This window comes from Hibiscus syriacus, unplaced genomic scaffold (genome assembly GCF_006381635.1).
Source record: "Hibiscus syriacus cultivar Baekdansim isolate YM2019G1 unplaced genomic scaffold, ASM638163v2 tig00110156_pilon, whole genome shotgun sequence".
Classification (NCBI taxonomy): Eukaryota; Viridiplantae; Streptophyta; class Magnoliopsida; order Malvales; family Malvaceae; genus Hibiscus; species Hibiscus syriacus.
The window spans coordinates 865065-880539 of NW_024062606.1; the positions used below are offsets into that span (position 1 = coordinate 865065).

The 15475-nt window shown below is 33.1% G+C and overlaps 2 protein-coding genes across 3 annotated transcripts; one reads left to right on the top strand and one right to left on the bottom strand.

The window, feature by feature from the left end:
• The first annotated feature begins 7543 nt into the window (after window positions 1–7543).
• LOC120215928 (mitochondrial import inner membrane translocase subunit TIM8-like) lies at window positions 7544–9086 on the top strand. Its single transcript, XM_039213458.1, has 3 exons — window positions 7544–7638; window positions 8733–9013; window positions 9055–9086. The coding sequence occupies exons 1-2, from the start codon at window positions 7591–7593 to the stop codon at window positions 8919–8921; spliced, it is 237 nt and encodes a 78-aa protein (XP_039069389.1). The 5' UTR covers window positions 7544–7590; the 3' UTR covers window positions 8922–9013; window positions 9055–9086.
• Window positions 9087–9275: 189 nt separating this feature from the next.
• Window positions 9276–12166, bottom strand: LOC120215927 (probable protein S-acyltransferase 7). Of its 2 annotated transcripts, XM_039213457.1 has the most exons (6): window positions 12000–12166; window positions 11360–11542; window positions 10452–10748; window positions 9933–10166; window positions 9459–9795; window positions 9276–9419 (listed from the first exon to the last, which is right to left on the bottom strand). In XM_039213457.1, the coding sequence occupies exons 1-6, from the start codon at window positions 12087–12089 to the stop codon at window positions 9277–9279; spliced, it is 1284 nt and encodes a 427-aa protein (XP_039069388.1). In that variant the 5' UTR covers window positions 12090–12166; the 3' UTR covers window position 9276. The 2 variants fall into 2 exon arrangements, with proteins under 2 accessions (XP_039069388.1, XP_039069387.1); XM_039213456.1 differs by having other exon boundaries at window positions 9276–9795; window positions 12000–12165.
• Between the last annotated feature and the right edge of the window lie 3309 nt (window positions 12167–15475).

Consider the following 15475-nt stretch of genomic DNA (forward strand, 5'->3'; position numbering starts at 1 on the left):
ACAATAATAATACACTTAAGACTAACATGTTATTGATTGATGACAAGGAGTTGTCATTGACATAGAGATGTCATAAATGATACATGATTATATTGTTAGAGAATAATATATCAAATTGACCCATCATGAGCATATGTCTTGGATTATTATGTAACGATCATAACATTTCTCATGGTGATGATTATATGTATGACCCTCAGACTTGAGATCAATGTCATCTTAACATATATTGTAGTATTTTTTGATACAGTTAAACATGCTCCGTAACTGGTTGCACTATAAGGACTGTTATTGAATATATCTCGATATATGTAGTGGGGTGTATATGGTTAAGATAGTATTTGTCCTACGTATATAATATGAAATATATCACAGGCTGCTTGATTGAGTGAGACTAGAAATGCATGTCCATGCTCGAATAAGCTGATATGTGATATCACAAATTATTCGTTAATTATAATCTACTCAAGATATCAAGAAACAATAGATGGGCTATACAAGTGTGATTATTCCAAGACTTGTGCCTATTCTAGATATAAAGGACAAAAGGATGTAATACATAAAAGAGTTAATCACGAAGATGATATATCGATTCATAATTTCTTGTAACTTAGGTGACAATGATATATTGCTAGATGTCACTCATTGTATGTAATATTAGAATTGTTCTAATAATTACTACTAACGTTACAAGAACCTTCAGGGTCACACCCTAGGATTGAAATGAGCAAAGATGTATAACTTGTTGTACGTTACTAAAATATATCTAGAGTTAAGATATGTATATTTGATATATATATGAATTTAATTATCCCTAATATAGTAAGTAAGCATTAAAATAATGTGATTTAGATTACAACTCTTTTAATTGATATATATAATTCGAAATAATTAAATAAGTTTTTAAATAAACATTAAAGATTGTAATTCTTATTATAAGTCTTTAATGTATATTTAATTTGAATTAATTAAATAATATTTTATTATTAATTTGAAACAACTTTTAAAACCCTAAGATGTTATGGTAATTGATATTTAAGGAGGTAAGGTCTAGCATCCATTTTTTTTTACTTCAACCATTTTTCTCAAAACCGTTTTTGGGAAAAGAAAATCTTGCTCTTAATCGGGTGAACTAAGTAGAGGCCGAGACGTGTTTTTGTGGAGGCTTACGATTCGAACAGTTCATGATCACCACTTCTTGCTGCTGTCTTTGTTGTTTTTCAAGAAACCCATTGTAAGTATTCGCATCATTTTCTCCCGATTTCAGTTTTACGTACTTGGATCACTGGTGAGACCGTCGAGTTTTGTTTTCACTGCGACATGGGGTGCACCGATGGTCCCAACAAAAATCATATGATCCTTGGTGGATAATCAATTCCACAATGATAACCAAGTAATAAAGCTATGTCGAGGAACCAAGTTCCTTCCCTAAACACTTCACTTTTCCACCATCTCCTTTTTACTTCGTAACATTTCCCAAGCTTTCTTAGCATTATAAGGCCTAATAGGATCCCTTACCCTTAACAACCAATCCCTCAACTTTAGTAACTTCCTCTAAGTCCAACTCTGCCCCTGAAAAAATCGAATATGCCATACACATTCACCTTTTAAAACATATGCCTTTATCTAAGCCACCCATAACTAGTTTGCCTGAATCAATAACTATCATAGATTATGAAGCATACATACCTTATTCCAGGACAAAAGCTCATTAATGCCCAGACCTCATTCCTCCAAAGGGTGATAGATAGCCTCCTAGCTAACTTTCGACCCCTCATATCTCCATTCTTTTCTTTCCAAATAAATGAGCCATAAAGCTGAACAATCCTCTTCATCACACGAGCAGGAAGAAAAAAATACATGATTCCAAAAGGTTTGTAACCGAAAAATGACCGATCAAATTAGTTAGAGCCGACCAGCAAATGAAAGACCCCTAGCCGCCGAACCCCTAATACGCTTAGTAATATTCTCAACAAGAATATTTTAGTCTATGTCTCTAATAACCCGCTAGATCAAAGGCACTCTCAAATACCTCATCGGCAAATCACTATACTTAAATACAATATCCCTTATAATATCATTAAGGTAATGAGAAAGAACCCCAACATAAATCATCTCATTTGAAGGCTTAAAACTTCATGAAACAGCTTCAAAACATCACATACCCTCTTCATAGAGTCAACCTCCCCTTTTACAAAAACCAATAAGTCACTTGCAAAACAAATGTGAGTGAGTTGCATTCTCCTTCACTTAGGATGATAGGCAATAACTTCACACCGCCCAGCCTAATTTAGTAAGTCAGATAAAACATTCATCCCAAGAATGAAAAGATATGGCGAGAGGGGATCCCCCTGCCTTAAGCCTCTAGCTCCCGTAACCAGTCCCCCATTTAATGTAATAGAAAACTTTAAATGACAAACACAAGCTTCAATCCAACCTCTAAACATGTTAGAGAAACCAACAACCTTCTAAAACCTACATAAAAAACCCCAATCAAGGTAATCAAATGCTTTCTCTAGATCAATTTTCAACACACACCTGGGCGAAATATTCTTCTGAACATATCCCCTCAAAACTTCTTACGCTAATATAACATTATCCACCGGCTCTTTACCTTTTAAGAACGCACTTTAATTTGGGCTAATAATATCCAACAACACCAATTTCATGCAATTAGCAATGATTTTGGTAATATATTTATATAAAATGTTGCAACATGATATCATAATCTAATGTATGCTCAGGTAACCGAGTATTTCTCTATGACTGGGTATGGGGTGTTACAAATAACGTTTGAGGACCCAAAAAGAATTTTGGGTGAGTTAAAGGGTCATTTTCATGCCTAAAATAGGGTATTTTTTAGGCATGAGTATCGATACTAGAAGAACAATACCAATATTATTCATTAGTTAGCTTAAAACAAAAGAGTTTTGAGAGAGAAATATCTATACTCACCCATAAAGTATTGATATTGTTGACCCGATTTCAATACTCGAAGGGTGGTATCGGTACCTAGAACACTTAGCAGATTCTAGTAGGCAATTTTGGTATCAATACTCATGGGAGTATCGATACACCTAATAGGGGTATCGATACATAGGTATTTTTTAAAACATCGAAGCCAAATTTGGTATCGATACTCAAGAAAATATCGATACCATCGACCAAAAGTATCAATACTCAAACTAGAGTATCGATACTAGCTCATTGTTATCAGTCTTCAATAAGTCATTAGTATCGATATCCAAAGGTAAGCACTGATACTAAAGGGCGTAGTATCGGAACCCACGAACAGTTTTGGGTAACAAATCCAAAAGTTTTAATGGATATATTTAAGGGACCCAATAATACTAGAAAGCTCTGAAATAAAACTAAAAGTGAGAACAATAATAAACTCGTAACAACTAAAAACAAATACAGTTAGGACAACATAAAATTAGCCTTGCTTGATGCTCGGGAAATAGTCAGGACACCTGAGTCACTTTAAAAGATAATGATCGTACATTTTAGATATATCCAGTCATTGCCAAGACGCTTTTGATGCTAATTGGGCACCGATGCCCCAAGACTAAACAGAGTAAGTTGATCGAGTGTACGTTTCCGATGCAGTTCCAGAACTCACCCCAAATACCAAAGGGTATTTTAGAAAGGCTAGAGGGGTGTGCGCTTTGAGATGCAGAACCCTCACCCACCCCATGACGCATACCTTAGCATGTTGTATAAGCATTTCCTTATCTTAATACATATGCCATAAACATGTGCATTTAGGGAATGCATATAGTATAGTACAATTATTAGTGTGGCACTGAGCACATAAGCTCATTGTCCGGAATATGTTATTGTGCGTAGGTTCTTAAGAGACCATTTGTGGAGCATTATCGTCACTCGATGTTCCAACTTAGTAGAGACTTTAGAATACATCTTGATTTGTATTAGAGGGCATGTACTATTTGTAGACTCTTGTATTCAGTCATAACTTTGTTTTATATTAAATTTAGTATTTTTATTTTGAATGATTTGTGAGCTCCCCGTACTTGTAAACTCGGTTTTATTATGTTTTATTTTATATTGTTATGGATGGATTTTTATATATCACGATTTGTAGTCATTTTAAAAAGAAAAATTATAGGTTAACCACTTCGGTGGTCTCGTGTGGCACTTTAATTCTTTGGTCTTCGAGTAGAACTAGGTTAGGATGTTACACTGTTCATACATGATATTGTTTATGAATATTGAGCTTCGAAGCTTCTGATAAAGTTTCAAAACTTTTACCCCTGGAACAACTTCAATGGACTGATATTCTCTAACGATAATATTTTTAAGCATAGTTTCAAAACTCATGTTAAAAGTTTAGAAATTTTAGCTCTAAAATGCCTTTTTATGTTCGAGAAAAGATCTCCAAAGTCCAAATAATTATAATTTATCTCCAATTACTATAAGCAACTACAAACTCATTCCTCGTTATATATGCACCTCAAGATCATAATCACTCGTCACTCACTCCCTTTTCCCAAAAACATATCATCGATCATCCCTCCTTATCAACTGTTTAACATCATAAATGTCGTCTGTCAAGAATATTTTTGTCAGTTGAGGATTATGTAACCCTGCCGAATCTCAAATATCTTTCGAAATCTTATTTGATATCTTAAAACCGTAATCCATTATCTTGGTACCAATCTTAATATCAACAAAAAAACAAATGATGATTTATTAAAAACAACAGTTAAGAAGTTGTGATTTAGTGGCCCAAAGAAAAAAAACAACCAGTTTAAAAATTTTAGTGGTAAAATTGATTGTTTTATAGTTCAATAACTAAAATGAGATAATACCTAAAAATTCAATAAGTAATAGTGTAATTTAGCCTAAATATTAATTCTTAATTTTTATTTTTTGAATAACCTAAGGAGAGCGAGAGAATAAATTTTCTCCTAATGAGTATTTAACCCACAATTTTGGAGAAAATAAAAATATGAACTGAGAATTTTTAATCACTTACTCTAGAGACTATTGGTATTATTTCTTAATTGGCTTAATGTCAAAATAAGTACTCAAACTATACCCTTTTTTCTAAAGAGGTGCATAAACTTTTTTTTGATTCATTCATGTACCTAACATTACAAACGTTACCATTTTAGGTGCTCGGACCGTCAACGACATTAATTTCCCTGTTAAATGACATGTGTCATAATCTTAAAATTTTGAAAATTTTATTTTTCTTAAAAAATAAAAAAATATTATTAAAAAATAAAAAAAACAAACCTTTTCCCTACCCGCGTGCCCCCTTTTCCCTCCCCTGCTCCTCTCCCTTCCCTTGTTCACTCCTTCCATGGTCAAAGGACAAACGACCAACCAAATGGCCAACTGCCACAATAACCTAAACTATCGATTATCACGATCAAAATTGAAGGATTGAGTATTTGAGATTTTAGAGATTGAAATTTAGGGATTTGAGAATTTTGAGTTTTGAGATGATGGTAAGGGTTGTGAACAATCATTGGTGATCAACGACGTATGTGTTTTGTTCGTAGGCAAATAAGTGGCTAGAGATGACCGACAATTGTAGTAAATGGGACTAGAATAAGAGATTTTAAGATTTTGGATTTTTTTTTATATTTTTGGAAAAATGGGGCTTTTAAAGAAAATAAAATATTTTGAAGTTTTTTTTAAAAAAATTCAAAATTACCAGATTATGACACGTATCAACTAACAAGGGAAATTAACGCAATTGAAGGCTCGTGTACCTAAAATGGTAACGTTTGTAACGTTAGACACATAAATAATTAAAAAAATAGTTTAGGCACATATTCGAGAAAAATAATATAGTTTGGGTACTTAATTTGGTATTAAGCCTTCTTAATTATTAAGATTGTGGAGTGAGACAACGTAATGGCCACAGCAATGAGAGTTACAATTCGACCCTGAAGTGGCTCACACTCATGTTCTAAGATATGTAAGCGCAAATGACTTGGCTGATTGGTATGGATTTTATTATTTATTTAAATGTGATCTCACAAACTCTTTTTTCTCTCTTTTTTTTTAAATTTACACGAAAATGAAAAAACTAAAATATTGTGATTATGAGGTCAAGTTTTAATATTCGTTTTAAAAATAGGGGAAAAACAAACGGTTGATGGTGGGCGGCTTGGTGGGTGGGGATAAACTATACATTGAATACACTCACAACTTGCCAAACTTAGTTGTCTTAGAATGGCAATATCTACATATTTCATCGTCTCTTTGCGTCTTAGCAAGTCAGATTGCAATCGATATGGGGCTGCCATCTCCCCTTGAAGCCAAAACCTGAAAGGTACTATGAATCAAACACAAACCTATTAAATGTCACCATTTTGCAGCAGTCCAATGAGTGTATTATACGTTGAACTAATTGAGATAACCTACCATTTTATACTTTGAATTTAGTCCCGAAAACCAGACATGACATAAAACGAGTCGGAGATTTATTGATACATCTATCTCCAATCACGCACATGCTAGAAAACTTGAAAGAAAATATGGAAGAGGTCTAAATCATGCATGGAGGATAAGAGTCGGTCAGGATAGCCAAAGGAGACTGCCCACAAACCATTAAAAGGACTCTCTATATTGTACGTACAACATTCCTCTAATTTGGATTCAGGCAAGTCATCCTTGGCTACCAAACAAGACTCTTAAATCCCATACAAGATCGCTCTTCCTGCCCCAACATATCGATTTATATGCACAATTCAGCATCGACAAACGCTCTATTTATAGCCTTTGACAAATGAAAATTAGCTGATTCTTTTGTGGCAGTTTTATCATTATCTCTATTTGTCATCACACTCCAAAAGCATTCAACCATTGACGTGGAGTTGATAGAATATATTTTAGTGATTTTAAGGACCAACTTATCACAATTGTCCTAAAATTTATGAGATCAAATAATCGAATGTCGATATTTTTTTTGGCCTTTAGAATTGTCACAATTGATATAAGCTTTGCTGATTTATTCTTCTTTGACTTAAATTAATTGGCTTTCAAGAAATGAGATGGTACAATTTGGCATATCAATTCTTTGATACTATTCCAAGCTTCTTGGGTTCAAAAGTTTTCCTCCACAGGACTTTTCGGCATCCACATCCATACAGCTTTATGCCATATTTGGATGAATTTGGGAAAGAAATTGGAAAATTTAATAGTTTGGGGATCAATTTCGAAAGAGGAATATAGTTTAAGGATAAAATTAAAATATTCAAAAGTTTAAGGACTAATGTAGAATGAGGTCTTAATTTGAGAATGTAATTGAAATATTCAAAAGTTTAAGAAAATTTAAAATGATGGTTATAGTTTAAGGATATATATCTTAATAAAATTTAAATTTTAGGGTAAATTTGGGATCTAATTTAGGGTCCAACAAGGAAAAAGATTTAACCCATAACATAAGGTGAATAATGGGCTTAAACTGGTCATGTGGTTAGTCCAAGCCATATATCCACAGTATTTGTTTAGGGTTTTTGCGAATATTTGTCAAGTTCAAAAGAGGGATTTAGGCTGATTTTCTTCTTAAGCTACCATTGCAAAAGCAGAGCTTAATTCTGTCTTCTACAAATGGATACATCAGCACTCAATTCTCCCGATTTGCAACGGTTTCTTAATGTATGTTCTCTTTATCTTTCGTTTCATTGCCGACATAACCCAAAAGTTCAAATCTGCTTTAATTTGATTGACTTGATTGCTTTGCCACTTTTGGGTTTTGATTTTATTTCTTTGTAAAAATTTTGGGTTCATAGGAAGTCTGAAACGTAAGTAAGTATGCTATTTAGAATAATGCTATTACATGAAATGTAAAAGTTGGCAACTTTTTTGATTATTTCAATACACCAGATAAAGTTATTAGTATGTATAGAAACTTTGAAGAGTGCTCCTAAGACAATTGTTCGGTCGTGTAACATTAACACATTATCGGAATTAACTGTCTGAAGGTTTTTGTTTTTCCATTTTGTAATTTAGTTTCATCACTAGTTTCTCGTTTGCTTGTAAACACAGTGGCAGATTCTAGTATTCTTGTTTATTCTAGATTTTAGCACACTGCTTAAAGTTAGTGTTTGTCATTATTGTAGTTTTGTCTCATTAATTGCTGTTGGTGACTGTTTATATACTGATTTTCAATGCAATGTGAGAAGATATTACTTGAGACGATAAACTTAAAGAGTGCTCTTTGGACTTTCCAGTGTAAAATTCATTTAGTATTTATTGTGTGTTGTGTGAATGATATGATTAACATATTGTATAGGTAAACATTATTTGCATATCGATCCATGCACATCTTATGCCCCCATACTAGGTTCGGAAGGGACAAGTGTGTCATCTGTTGATTTATCTCCGGCCAGCTTGGAGGAGGCGGGCAATGTGCATGACATGAGTGGGTATAGATGGGATCCTTATACAAGTCTTTCAGAAAATGATGCTGAACTGAAAAGTGAGAAGACTTAAATTTGAATGGTGTATTCTTTTGTCATCTTTTAGAGTTGGTCTCATTTAAACTTCTGACTCTAATTTAATAAGTGCTTTTATAATTAGTATAGATTGGTTATTGTTGTTAAGTGTGATGGATTAATGATTGTTGATATAGTTTGAGGACTTTTGCATTAGTTGTTTTCGTAATTGTTGAATGCAGCCTTTCTTGTACATCGAGAAACTTAGAATCCTACCTTTTTTGGCTCTTGATTTATTTTGTTGTGGCTATACAGCAAGAAAAGGAGAAGGCCATGGTCAATGAGATGGTGGCAAAGCTTACGAGTGTGTGCTGGGACAAGTGTATCACAAGCACTACCGGGAACAAATTCAGCTCGAGCGAATCAGCTTGCCTTTCTAATTGTGCTCAACGGTTCATGGACATGACCATGATCATCATGAAACGCGTTCAATCCATGCAGTAAACCTAGAGCGGACTATGAGTGCAGGCCTGGTTACAAGTTAGCTTTTCCTACAAAATTTGCTGTATTTTTTTTTAAAAAAAAACCGATACTCTGTTTTTTGAAATTCATATACAAGGACATCTTTTGGGTCGAGTATTCTACAAATCATTTATCTGAACTATTGTGGCCGTAAAGAAGTATGCTTCTTTTCTTTTGTAGAGGAATAAAGCAGCCCCAGATATCGTATTAACACAACGCCTTACAACACAATACAATTTAGCATGTCAAAAATTAAAGCACTAGTTTCCAATAAACCAAATCCAATACATTTTTCCACTTGTTCTTTTACTCGTCCATTTTCGTCTTTCTGTTTACTTTACAGTTGATCATTTTGTTTCGTATTGTTGATTCCGGTTGTAGATTCAGTATTGCTCAAACCATTCATCCTCTTTGATTCTCCGATTCTGGACAAAGGAAGAATCTCAGGTGATATTTCCCATCTTTCACTCTTCCTTCCCCAATTCAAATGCCTCTCCGTGTTCTCCGAGGGAAGGATCCGGCTTAAATCGGAAGAAACATTGGGCAATCCACTGCCCTTGTCCATATAGTCAACACTGTGTTGTCCTTCGTAATCCCTGATACCTCGTAATGCCTCTTCCCGAACTGGCTTTCTCCCCATTGCAATTTCACCAAAGGTGTTCCCCTTGTTCGGACGTATAAAATCTCCGTCCACTGTTCTCGGTGAAATTGCAGCTTCCTTTGGAACCTTTGCCCTGAGATTTATCTTCGATGGAGGAATACTGGTGCAGAATACCTCCATGAAGTTCTTGACGACCCCTTTGTTGTACGGATTCTCATGACGATCGTATCGGTATCTAAAGTTCTCGTATGTAGACTGCCAAAAGTACAAAAAAGAACTCGGTCGATTCAAGCCTAAAATAATGCAAAACAGTTTAAATAGAACAATAACACAAGATTCAAACATAATAAACTTATCACAACATATTGCATTTTCAGTATCCCATCATTTACCTGGTTTGTACTAATCAGATACAAATGGAAAACGGATAAACCACCAACAAACCAGACAGCAATGAAGGTGTAGATTATTAGTGCAATGGAGGCGGGAGTTTTGGTCATCGCTCTCCAGATTGTTGTTTTCTCGCCGTCCATGATTCTCCGGATGTAAACCCAGCAAAACCCGTGCACGTATAAACAAAGAAGAGTCGTAGAGAATATAAACATGAAGAAGAATCGGTAATTCCGCTGCACCAAACAGGGAAGAAAAGGAGATCAGAGGCATCATCATCATACATTTCCTATGCAAATGCACCAATGCAAGTAATAGCTACACTGAAAAATTATTAGGTTGCAAGGAGTGATTAATCGTGCCGGGAAAAGCCTATTAGAGATATTGAAATGACTGGAAAACTAAGGGGGCTTTAAACAGATGTAAAAGAACTAAAGAAATGGCCGGAATAAGCTTCTGAACTGTTACCGCTAGTTTGGATGAAGAAAGCAGAGAAGAACATGTAAAACAATTTATATTACCAGTCCAATACACTGACCAACCCAAGGGCAGTGGTGGTCGAATCTGTTGACGCAGTTATTGCATATCGAACAGTGAGAACATCGGGGAGGTCGATACAACATACAAGTATCGCAGTATTTGATCTTCACACTTATACCATTGACCACCACATCTTTTGTACGCGGTATTGGTAATGGCGGAGTTCGGCCAGGCTGAACTTCAGTCATTCCTTCATAACCTTCAGGCTCGGGAGGGTGCGAGTTTCGCGGAATTATACCGGGATCTCTTCCCGAGGTTATCAGAAGAAGAATTATATCCTGCAGAAACATATCTCGTTAGATTTGCAACGATTTTGGAATAAGAAACCGATTATCAAAGACAAGTTCAAATATCATGTGATTTAAGAATACAAAATGAACTTATCATGGTATAAAATCGAGTCTTGAATAACTTGAGGAAACATTCTAAATGCATACAATAAGCAGTAGAGAATCCAAATAATTTGTGATATCTGTCATATGATGGTAACTTGTACTCAAAGGCAAGCAAGCATCGACATTCAATAATGATATCTACAGAGTTAGAGCTGATCGTAAAATCGCCATAAATATACCATTTTCAAGAGTTCGATACACAGAACATCAGTGACAAGAAGCACTACACAAGAAAATCAAGTACTGAATCGATAACTTGAGGAAACACTCCAAATTCAGAGAATCAATAGCAAATCGAAACGGTTTATGATATCAGTCATACAAAGGTAGAAATTGTATAAAAAGGGCATGCGAGCATCAACATTAATAACCATCATGGATCGTAAAATCAACAACAAAAACAACACCATTTTCGAGATCTCGATACGCAGAACATCAGCGACAGATAGCGGTGTAAATGAAGAAAAGATTTTTAAGGAAGGAAATGAACTAACAGATAAAGTGAGAGCCACAACGACAGCCATTATCGATATTCCAAGGTGATGAGGGAAATCATCCAGTAATTTTCTTGCTACAAACACACAGAAGACGGCAACCGGAGCAACGATTAAGAAGATGGTGAAGAAAAGGGATCTAGCATCAGGTCCAAAAATAAATCTTGCTCCCAAAACAAATACCTGGAGGAAAAAATGGGGAAAATTTTTGCATAGCACATACTTAAAAGATAAATGCATTATAATTAAACTTTGAAACCCAATTTTCCCAGAACTCAGTGACTTGAATAATCTTCCGTATATGCTTAAGTTGGTCAAATTGTTCATAAAAAAGTTGGGTCAAATCGAAACATCTCAATTAATCCACAAAAATTCATATTAGGCTTAATCATTTGCCTTTAACTACCAAACCAATCTGATGAACTACCAATGAACTAATACAAAGAAATTCATTAACCAGACACCATTTTTTTAATTAAAAGAAGAAAAAACTTTCCCATCAATCAAATAACAACGTAAACCCATAATCATACACTACTGATCCCATCAATTAACCCTAAATTGAAGATCTTTGATCAACAAATCATCAAAAGAGATAAATAAAAGAAGGAAGCTTTTATTTTGATATTTTTTTGCTTACATTGCTGCCTTTCCAAGCTTTGTAAGTTCTGATGAAACCATCACCGCGGTTAGCTTCGTCGACCAAATCTGGAGGCTGCAGACCATTCATCTTCCAAAAATTCAATCTTTTTCTCCCTTGTCTCAATTAAGTACATGAATTGAAGAATCACAGCAGAAATGAGAAAGGAAGAAAAAGTTTCTTTTTTGGCAAAAAAAAAATACAATAAATTTAGAAAGGCGGCTCTTATTTATTTATTTATTTATTTTTATTTTGGGTTCTCATTTCTTTTCAGTTTTTTGTTTCTCTCTCGTGTATTGAAGGCAACAGGTTGCGTTGACTTTTCTCTACTGCTGATAACTTAGTCAATTTGCCAACGCCGTCTAAGGTGGCCAAGGTCCACCGTCGAGCTGGTCAACAGTATCAAAATTGCTCTAATTTTGATACTTTTATACTAATATATATGTAAAAGTATTAAATAATAATGGTCATGTCTAACGTTAAAATAAAACATTATTAACCCTTAAGAACAAAACGAGGTCAGGTTAAGAATGTAAGATCGATGGTCATATAAAATTAATAAACTGTGCGTAAATTCTTCGGTTCCGACATATGTATTCGTGTATGTTTTTAATTATCTTAATAATAGATTTATGGTATATAATTCTCTTAATTTTTTTAAAATAATTTAACTTATGAATTTATTTTATATTTTATGTTATTTTTAAATTGAGAAAAGTTTTATTTAATTTTTTATTAGTATAAATTATTATTAGTTATTATAGTGTTGATGTATCAATTCACACTGTTAATATAGTAGTCCATAATACTGACATAACAATCTACAGTGAATGATGCCGTGATAGAAAAACCTAATTAATTCTTTTAAAAAGTTCAATGACTAAATTAATAAATATATATTAGTGAGCGTGTTAAGTTTATCGTACGGATATTTTTATTCACATATTAATATATCAAAAATATTTTGCGGAGCACCGTCACAGTAAGATTTTTAACACCTGTATCGAAGAATAATATTTGAATACTTAATGGACATATATATATTTGATTTGTCACTCTATTTATATTTCGAACTTATTTTAATTTAGACTTTGTATAATGAATCTCTAATTTTGTAAGTATGTTTTATCGTCATTATGAATTTTAACAGTTTGCATTTATTAATGCTTTCATATTTTGATAAGAGATTAAAAGTTTTAAGTGATGATCGTTTCAGTGGTTTAATATAACATATTAGGTTCATCTTCTAATGAATTAGGTTTAAGATATTATATTATATATATATATATATATATATTATGTATACTATATGACAAGTAGATATTATTATCGTATGTTGTTTGAGGTAAATGATATGTTTTAAATATTCTTTATATACATGTTTGTGTGTCTATACGATACTAAAATATAAATTATATATTAAAATGATTACATGTATACGTTAAACGTGCTTATATGTCTAAATAAATAAAATAAGATTAAATTATAAATATAAAAATAAATAAATTACCTTAGTTAAAAAAGTTGAGTATATTTTAGTTACAAAAACAGTTGAATATATTTACTTTGGCTTATGGGGTAAACGATATGAGTATAACTTTACGATAAATTATAATTTTACTGTGCTAAATGTATATATAAAATAGTTAAAAGTATAAAATGTTATATTTTTTACTTATATTATGTTAAATAGATAGAAGTAGATTTAGATTGACGAGAGGCAACCAGAGATTTTTTTGATGAAAGTATTTTATTTTTTAATAATTTATCATTTTATAATTTTTAATACTAATGTGGTTGGTTCAAGTGGTAAGCAGTTTGATATCTTTTAAATAACGTTTAGGGTTTGAGTAAATGTGTAGGTAAAAATTCTATGTTGGGAGATTCACTCCTCAAAGTCATGTGTGTGACGCATGTCGGTCTAGATTAATCAGAGCGAAAGCTTTAAACCGGAAGAACAACCCATAAATATTATAATTCATTATTTTATAATTTGTGATATTTTAATATTATTTAATTTTTAATAATTTTTATTTTAATATTTTAAAATTTATTTAATATATATTTTAATAATTTTTTAAATAATTTTTTTTATTTTTAAAAATTAAATGATCATCAATCTTTTTGAAAAAATCAAATAAACTAATGAATTTTCTAACAAAATCAATCGGAAGTTTAAATTTATTTTTTTCTCAGTTTACGAGTCATATTGGATGCACTATTTTTTCTAAAGTTTGAAGGTATCAAATACAGACTCAACTAAAATTACTAAATATAATATATATCATATTAATGATTTTTTATCATTTTTTATAATCTTTAAATAAAATAATTTTTTTATTTAAATATATCATCTTGTTTCTAGCTCCTTCTGAAATGTTTCTCCGAGCTAGTTCTTTAACGATCAGAACTATCGGTGCTTGCCATTTGCTTCTTTCCTTTATTCCTTTTGGATGGGATGATAGTTTGGCTAGAATTTTGTTCTAAGTCCAACTGGCTGATACGATGATTAATTTCCTCATTAGGCTCCCCGTTTTGTCAACTTTCCTTAACGATCCTCACATTTTCTTTTGAGACGTCTTCGTTGAGGGTTTTATATCGATTATCATTTTGGATATCCCGGTATGTATTATTCTGGTTCCTTGTATTAACTTTCTAGCTTCTTTGTTTCCGTTGGAATAGCATCCAAGGACCAATTTTGTTCGCATTACTGGCTTTTTGTTCCGAATCATCATTCTTAGGGATGCCAGTATCTTAGGGTTCTTGAGTAGTTTGATTCGACCGTTTTTCTTTGTCTTCTCCCTTCTGTGAATCATTAAAGTGTTTGATAGGACAATTTTTAGTTTTATGCCCCACCATGCCACAATAAAAAAATATGAAGTAGACCTTCACATTCGACGTTGAGAGTTATGTTTCCAACTCGAATCTTTGATAACAGAGGTTTATGGAGGTCAATCTCCACGATATTCTAGTGAAACTTCCTCTAGTCGTCCACGCCATTCGATAATCGATTTTCGACTACCAGCTTTTCGATACTAACCAGAATCCATTGATCGAAATATTCAATTGGTAAACCTGGGATATGAATCCACATCGCTGTAGATGAAACATTTGCTTTTTCGAAAAAGAAATTTGGTTTCCATTTTTGAACAGTAAGGTAATGATCCATAATTTTCCAGGGACATTCGGCCAATACTTTTATTCTATTTGTCATGCTTTGAAACTTCACGACATATAAGCCATTCCCTAAATCTATGCAATCAAAATCAATTCAAGTTTCCACGTAGAAGTAATTCGACTGATTAAAATTTTTGTAAGGGATGGTTTTCCCTAACAACTTGATGATTGTAACACCACAAATTATGGGTTATTAGTTTCGAGTTTACCAGATATGTATGTGGACCTCGAAGAGTTTGTAATTAAAGTCGTTGGGTTGAGTGCGGGCTTGATTGGATGTGAATTGAGCCTAGAAGATT